The sequence below is a fragment of the Oncorhynchus mykiss genome, chromosome 22, assembly GCF_013265735.2.
Source record: "Oncorhynchus mykiss isolate Arlee chromosome 22, USDA_OmykA_1.1, whole genome shotgun sequence".
NCBI lineage: Eukaryota > Metazoa > Chordata > Actinopteri > Salmoniformes > Salmonidae > Oncorhynchus > Oncorhynchus mykiss.
This window is the reverse complement of record NC_048586.1, coordinates 47,628,038-47,635,907: the sequence shown is the minus strand read 5'-3', so window position 1 is coordinate 47,635,907 and position 7,870 is coordinate 47,628,038. Positions and strand designations below refer to the sequence as shown.

At 45.0% G+C, this 7,870-nt stretch overlaps 1 protein-coding gene across 2 annotated transcripts; it reads left to right on the top strand.

Annotated features, from left to right (window-relative positions):
- Nucleotides 1–267: 267 nt before the first annotated feature.
- LOC110501961 (tubulin alpha chain) lies at nucleotides 268–7,028 on the top strand. Of its 2 annotated transcripts, none has more exons than XM_021579839.2 (4): nucleotides 268–504; nucleotides 3,563–3,785; nucleotides 3,972–4,120; nucleotides 5,649–7,028. In XM_021579839.2, the coding sequence occupies exons 1-4, from the start codon at nucleotides 502–504 to the stop codon at nucleotides 6,621–6,623; spliced, it is 1,350 nt and encodes a 449-aa protein (XP_021435514.1). In that variant the 5' UTR covers nucleotides 268–501; the 3' UTR covers nucleotides 6,624–7,028. The 2 variants fall into 2 exon arrangements, with proteins under 2 accessions (XP_021435514.1, XP_036815348.1); XM_036959453.1 differs by lacking the exon at nucleotides 268–504 and adding an exon at nucleotides 3,259–3,276.
- The last annotated feature ends 842 nt before the right edge of the window (nucleotides 7,029–7,870 follow it).

The window sequence follows — 7,870 nt, the reverse complement described above, 5'->3', positions numbered from 1 at the left end:
GGTGGATGTGATGTTTGCTAGGTGGAAATGTTAAGAGAAAATAGCCCATTCACATCAGAGTATAGAGGCTATAGGCAAATAATACGAGTATCTGAAACCAAGTTCGCTGCTGGAGAGGCTACCACCCATACATCTCAAATTGTAATCAGCATTAATGTACCAGCTCAGCAGAAATGTCTGCAAAGATTGAGCACAACCCCCAACCCCCCCCCCCCCTAAAAATAAAAAAAATATCGCTCCTAGGCTAAAAATGACGCAGCAAATTCTACCTGTGCCAGTAGCCTACGGTCGGACAATTTGCGCATTCTAATAAATTACACGACGGGAGGAGAGCTCCATTCCATGACGCCACTACATTGAATATAGCGTGATTAGCAGCTCCACCACACCGGGCACAACTAACTCACGGAGATCACTTTGACGGCCGCTGAGGGAAGTCCAACATATTCCTCTGATATTATTTTCTCCGTTTAGCCAAGAGACTGATACTGCAAAAGCACAATGGTGAGTGTTTTTAATTTGGAATGCTAGTATTTCAGGTTCAACTACACATAAATGTTTTTATTTATTTTTTATGTTAGGCTTGCATTCTTGTTTTAACTGTCTGTTTTTATTCAACATATGTTTTCTTATCTTTTTTTTTTCTCCATTTCATTTGCAAAAACAATGCAATATCCTACAGCTTCTGTTCTATCGTCGTTTCTATACCACTGACCATTTTAACGCACGATGTTATTTTGTCTAATGGCACAGCTCCCATGCGCAGTGTTCATTCCTACCCAACCCCCGACAGACGGTTCAGGGGGTGCAGTGCAGTTTGTGTGCAACTCTAAAGAACTACAGTGACGCATCGAAAATAAACCATTACTCTCACTGAAAGGAAGAATGTCATTTTGCATTCAGTGTAGCTAACATGTGAATTTACAATGTGAAATGCATTCATCATGATTATGCATTGAATCATTCTGTTCTGGGAAGATGTTTATTCAAACCCTTAAAAAAAACATATCCAATTAGAACTGACCAAGAACAAACTGTAATTGCAGATATTAATTAGGATTAACTATACAGTAGTGTCAAATACTCTCCTACTATCTAGTCTTCTCTTACTAATGAAGACAGTGAGTGAGTGGGTGAGTTAGGGTGTTTCTCATTTTTTTCAGTCATGCTATCAATAACGAACGTGTTGCTTTGCAGGACAGGAATTGCAGCTTTGTGGTTGTTTTAGGGTGTGTTGAGAAATCTTAGCCTACAGGAGAATCTACAGACTGAATGGGTAAGATACAGAGTCTACAGACTGAATGGGTAAGATACAGAGTCTACAGACTGAATGGGTAAGACACAGAGTCTAGACACTGAATGGGTAAGACAGAGTCTACCGACTGAATGGTTACAGAATCTACAGGTAAAATCTACAGACAGAATAGTTAAGTTACAGAATCTACAGGCAGAATCTACAATGAGTACTTTATCTAGTATTTTAACTAGTACTTTATCTAGTATTTTAACTAGTACTTTAACTAGTACTTCAAAGTTTGATAGAGCTGGGTTTCCTTCTATGAAATGTCTAGCTGGATTGTGGTGGTGACTGCCTGGTGATTGTAGGAGTGAGTAAAAGTCAGGTTAATGAGACTGAGGGTTCCCCAGAAATAGCAGCCAGCTGGGACCCTGACCTGGCAAGTGTTGCCCAAACTTGGCGACCACCCCCCCCCCCCCCCCCCCCCCCCCCCCCCCCCCCCCCCCAGTAGGCCCCTGTCCATCACTGTCTCCAGGGGGGGGGCAGCTAAAATGGGGCAGGTTTAAAAATAGTCTGTGACAAGGGCAGAGGGAATTATCACCAATCCCTAGAGGAGACAAGGAGTCATACTTTTAGGGCCAGTTTCCCAGACCAAGATTACACCTCTCAATGGACTAAAAAGCATGCTCAGTTGTGGATCTCCATTGAAATAGCCTCTTAGTCCAGGACTAGGTTGAATCTGTCTGGGAAAGTGATCTTTAGATGATAGTGTGCCTGTGTGCGTCTGAATTAGGCCTATATAAACTGGGTGTATCAGGAGTCAAGGCCAATACATCACTGACTCATTGTCACACAGACTTAAGTCAGACATTATTTAGTGTTATCCTGCCGTGTTCTGGTCTGTTCTCATAGATGATTGTAGAGGGTATTTTTAGTTTTCTGGCTTCAGCAGCTGCTGCTGAGGATGAGGCAGAGGCCTAGTTATCTCTCCTCGAGAAAATAATGGTTGTCTGAAATGGCAGCCTATCCCCTATATAGTGTCTGAAATGGCAGCCTATCCCCTATATAGTGCACTACCTTATAGGCACTGGTCAAAAGTAGTGCACAAAATAGGGAAAAGGTGCCATTTGTGACACAGCCATAGTTGCCCTGGATGAAACTGCAAGAGCTGAGCTAAAAGACTGACCTTGCCATTTTAAAAATGCAGTCAGAGAGAGGAGAGGATGGCAGTTATTTCAGTAAGTCCTTGGCTGGTCATTATCTTTGCAGCAGGCAGCCATTTCTGTCTCATTATCTCTGCAGCAGGCAGCCATTTCCGTCTCGACGACTCCTCCTCTCCTGCTGCTGCTCATTATCTCTGCAGCAGGCAGCCATTTCTGTCTCGACTCCTCCTCCTCTCCTGCTGCTGCTCATTATCTCTGCAGCAGGCAGCCATTTCTGTCTCATTATCTCTGCAGCAGGCAGCCATTTCTGTCTCATTATCTCTGCAGCAGGCAGCCATTTCTGTCTCGACTCCTCCTCCTCTCCTGCTGCTGCTCATTATCTCTGCAGCAGGCAGCCATTTCTGTCTCATTATCTCTGCAGCAGGCAGCCATTTCCGTCTCGACTCCTCCTCCTCTCCTGCTGCTGCTCATTATCTCTGCAGCAGGCAGCCATTTCCGTCTCGACTCCTCCTCCTCTCCTGCTGCTGCTCATTATCTCTGCAGCAGGCAGCCATTTCTGTCTCGACTCCTCCTCCTCTCCTGCTGCTGCTCATTATCTCTGCAGCAGGCAGCCATTTCCGTCTCGACTCCTCCTCCTCTCCTGCTGCTGCTCATTATCTCTGCAGCAGGCAGCCATTTCTGTCTCGACTCCTCTTGTTTGTCAAGGCTCAGAATGCCATAGGATACCGTGTGTCCCACATATACGGTGTGTTTGTACATAGTGCACTATTAGGGCGTAGACACTGTGACTGACAGACTACCCTGTCTTGTAATGAACCTGTCTGACCACCTAGACATCAACAGATTCTGGCAGTTTGGACTCAGTCACCTTGTAAAGTAAACACTGCTACTATTGCAGTAATATCTTTCCATATATTTCTCATGCAACAAATAGATACTTACAGTACTTACAGTCTGTGTCGTGGAAAGAGCAGGTGTTCTTTATGTTTTGTCCATTCAGTGTATCATAGTCATTTAAACACATGGTGTCACACAGTCGACACACATCTGAATTCTTGGACCTCTTAGACCACACTGTAATATCCTCCATGCGGTCAGGTGTTATCGATGTCTATTTCATTCACATTGTGTCTTCTCCTTCTCTCCCCGTCTCTCTCCACAGCGTGAGTGTATCTCTGTTCACGTGGGCCAGGCCGGAGTCCAGATGGGCAACACCTGTTGGGAGCTGTACTGCCTGGAGCATGGGATCCAGCCGGACGGACAGATGCCCAGTGACAAGCCCACAGGTAACCTCGACGACTCCTTCACCACCTTCTTCAGCGCCACGGGCACCGGGAAGTACGTGCCACGCGCCATCTTCGTCGACCTGGAGCCCACCGTTATCGGTAAGTTGTTTGTCTTTTTTACAGAAACTTTTATCCTTTTGAAAAACATTTCAACGTTTACGACGCCTCTACTGAAGCAAATCTCAGATGTGCCAGTGCATTCAGTTTCTAAATGTGTACAGAACATCATCCACTGGTATCTGGTCTTCTCTTCATATAGAAAAATACTGTTTTCTCTTTCTCCAGATGAGGTGAGGACAGGCACCTATCGCCAGCTGTTCCACCCTGAGCAGCTCATCTCAGGCAAGGAGGATGCTGCCAACAACTACGCCCGCGGTCACTACACCATCGGCAAGGAGATCATTGACTCCGTCCTGGATAGGATCCGTAAACTGGTAAGAATGATTTAAAGAATGAATTGTTGACCATTATGAAAATTGGAGACATGATATGATAAACAAGAAGCTTTTCTCCCATAACCCCCGTAACACCCATAACCCCCGTAACACCCATAACCCCCGTAACACCCATAACCCTCGTAACCCATAACCCTCGTAACCCCCGTAACACCCATAACCCCCGTAACACCCATAACCCCCGTAACACACATAACCCCCGTAACACCCATAACCCCCGTAACCCTCGCAACCCATAACACCCATAACCCCCGTAACCCATAACCCCCTGCGTTATTCCCAATATCAATTGATAACGGTTGAACCATCCAAATCAAAAGGAGGAGAATAGACAGACTTGTGGTACACCACTGTTGATGTTATAAATTATACTGAACTAAATTAGAAACGCAACATTTAACATTTAAATTCAAATCAGTTAGGCCCTAATCTGTGGATTTCACATGACTGGGAATATAGATACCTTTTTTTTATTTTTTTAAGTAGGGGCGTGGATCAGAAAACCAGTCAATATCTGGTGTGATTTACCATTTACCTAATGCAGTGCGACACATCTCCTTCACATAGAGTCGATCAGGATGTTGATTGGCCTGTGGAATGTTGTCCCACTCCTCTTCAATGGCTGTGGATACTGGATACTGGCGGGAACTGGAACACGCAAGTACACGTCGATCCAGAGCAACTCAAACATGCTCAATAGGTAACATGTCTGGTGAGTCTGCAGGCCATGGAAGAACTGGGACAATTTCAGCTTCCAGGAATTGTGTACAGATCCTTGGGACATGGGGCCGTGCTTTATCATGCTGAAACATGAGGTGATGGCGCCGGATGAATGGCACAACAATGGGCCTCAGGATCTCATCACGGTATCTCTGTGCATTCAAATTGCCATCGATAAAATGCAATTGTGCTCGTTGTCCGTAGCTTATGCTTGCCCATATCATAACCCCACCGCCACCATGGGGCACTCTGTTCACAACGTTGACGTCAGCAAACCGCTCACCCACACGACGCCATACACGTGGTCTGCGGTGGTGAGACCGGTTGGACATGCTGGCACATTTTTCTAAAATTACGTTGGAGGCGGCTTGTGGTAGAGAAATTAACATTCAATTCTCTGGCAACAGCTCTCGTGGACATTTCTGCAGACATTTTAGAGGAGCCTTCTATTGTTCCCATCACAAGGTGCAGCTGTATAATGATCATGCTGTTTTACTCAGCTTCTTGATATGCCACACCTGTCAGGTGGATGAATTATGTTGGCAAAGGAGAAATGCTCACTAACGGGGACGCAAACACATTTGTGAAAAACATTTGAGGGAAATAAGCTTCTTGTGTTTATGGAGCATTTCTGGGATGTTTTATTTCAGCTCATGAAACATGGGACCAACACTTTACATGTTGCGTTTTTATATTTTTGTTCAGTGTAATTGCCCCTAAATTCATTGTGTCTGATAATGCTGTGTTGATGTGTTGGTCTGATAGGCTGTGATGATGTCTCCCTCAGGCTGACCAGTGTACTGGTCTCCAAGGTTTCCTGGTTTTCCACAGCTTCGGAGGAGGCACCGGTTCTGGTTTCACCTCCCTGCTGATGGAACGTCTGTCTGTCGACTTTGGCAAGAAGTCTAAGCTGGAGTTTGCCATCTATCCAGCTCCCCAGGTGTCCACAGCTGTGGTGGAGCCCTACAACTCCATCCTGACCACTCACACCACCCTGGAGCACTCTGACTGTGCCTTCATGGTGGACAATGAGGCCATCTATGACATCTGCCGTAGGAACCTTGACATTGAGCGTCCCTCGTACACCAACCTCAACAGGCTGATCAGTCAGATCGTCTCCTCCATCACTGCCTCCCTGCGTTTCGATGGAGCCCTGAATGTTGATCTGACAGAGTTCCAGACCAACTTGGTGCCCTACCCCCGTATCCACTTCCCTCTGGCCACCTATGCCCCGGTCATCTCCGCTGAGAAGGCCTATCACGAGCAGCTGTCAGTGGCTGAGATCACCAATGCCTGCTTTGAGCCGGCCAATCAGATGGTGAAATGTGACCCCCGTCATGGCAAATACATGGCCTGCTGTCTCCTGTACCGTGGTGACGTTGTTCCCAAGGATGTCAATGTGGCGATCGCTGCCATCAAAACCAAGAGGAGTATCCAGTTTGTGGACTGGTGTCCCACTGGCTTCAAGGTGGGTATCAACTACCAGCCCCCTACGGTGGTTCCTGGAGGAGACCTGGCCAAGGTCCAGAGGGCTGTGTGCATGCTGAGTAACACCACAGCCATCGCCGAGGCCTGGGCCCGTCTGGACCACAAGTTTGACCTGATGTATGCCAAGAGAGCCTTCGTGCACTGGTACGTTGGTGAGGGCATGGAGGAGGGAGAGTTCTCTGAGGCCAGAGAAGACATGGCAGCCCTGGAGAAGGATTATGAAGAGGTGGGCATCGACTCGTTTGAGGAGGGGGAAGAAGGAGAAGAGTATTAAACAACGAATTAGCTGGTTTGGTTCCGGAACAAAATGAATGTTACAAGGTTAATTGCCAAATGAGTCCAAAAGGAGCAATCAAATATTTTGGTTATTGTATCTTAATTATCAAAACTGTATTTAATGTGTATGTCGTTCACACTGAGTTTAATATCCACATCATGAAATTCCACATCTTAGACAAATTTAGAAATGAAAAATTGCTGAAAAAGTTACCCCTTTTTCTTTGATTTGAAGAATACTGTTGCCTTGCCAATGTTTTCCTTTTTTTTACTGAGTTATTCTAAATCAGTGTTTTATTAAACGCTAAAGCAGAAGTTGTACAGGAACATGCTAGTTTTTATAATGAGGCCCTCATCAATAATGTATAATGTCCAAGCTCAATAAAGTTATCCTCAAAATAAATCGCTTTATTCTTCTTTATTCATACCCTACTGCACCAAGACTTGACTGGATGTTAGTGTTTTACTGTAGCTAAGGTTTTACTGTAGCCAACAAGGATACTTTATGAATGAATACAGTAGGCTAAATGCTAATTAGCCCCTAGTATATCATCCAGTAGGCTAAATGCTAATTAGCCCCTAGTATAATATCCAGTAGGCTAAATGCTAATTAGCCCCTAGTATATTATCCAGTAGGCTAAATGCTAATTAGCCCCTAGTATATTATCCAGTAGGCTAAATGCTAATTAGCCCCTAGTATATTATCCTACTGCACCAGTATTCTGGCATTTTGATTACTGCTATCAATGTTGGATTTATTAACTCATCTCAGCCTTCATAAATGTGGAGGATTTATGTTTGAGGCTAATTCCATCATTGGATATCCACTTTGCGGCTTCAGAGCGAAGTGGTATCGTATAAAGGTGCCCGCACCTTCAGATTCGGTTTATTCCAAGTGAACGTCATACTCCCTTAAACGACATTCACTGGGAAACAATGAGAAATAGCTGCAATATGTTACGTGGAAAAAGCTGGTAATATTGCAGAGGAAGTCTTAGTCGATCAATTTTACATCTAGGATGTTCGGTGCAGTAAGTGATTTTTTTTGTGTGTTGCTAGTCTCTCGTTTAATGACAAAGACTTCATTGATGAATCCCGTCCATATTTGCCCACTCCTACTAGGAGTAGTAATGTTGACCAACCACAGATGAAAGGGTGTAGACTTCGGCTACTGAACTTCGACTTGACTCAAGAAAAAAATGTGTTGGCAAAGAGCAGGAAAGAACCTTGCAGAACACCAAAAAA

What these genes read in the sequence shown, in the direction of transcription:
- LOC110501961 (XM_021579839.2), top strand. An exon ending in CCTGGAGCCCACCGTTATCG is followed by an intron (nt 3,786 to 3,971) that starts GTAAGTTGTTTG and finishes CTCTTTCTCCAG; the next exon opens with ATGAGGTGAGGACAGGCACC. An exon ending in TGGATAGGATCCGTAAACTG is followed by an intron (nt 4,121 to 5,648) that starts GTAAGAATGATT and finishes TGTCTCCCTCAG; the next exon opens with GCTGACCAGTGTACTGGTCT.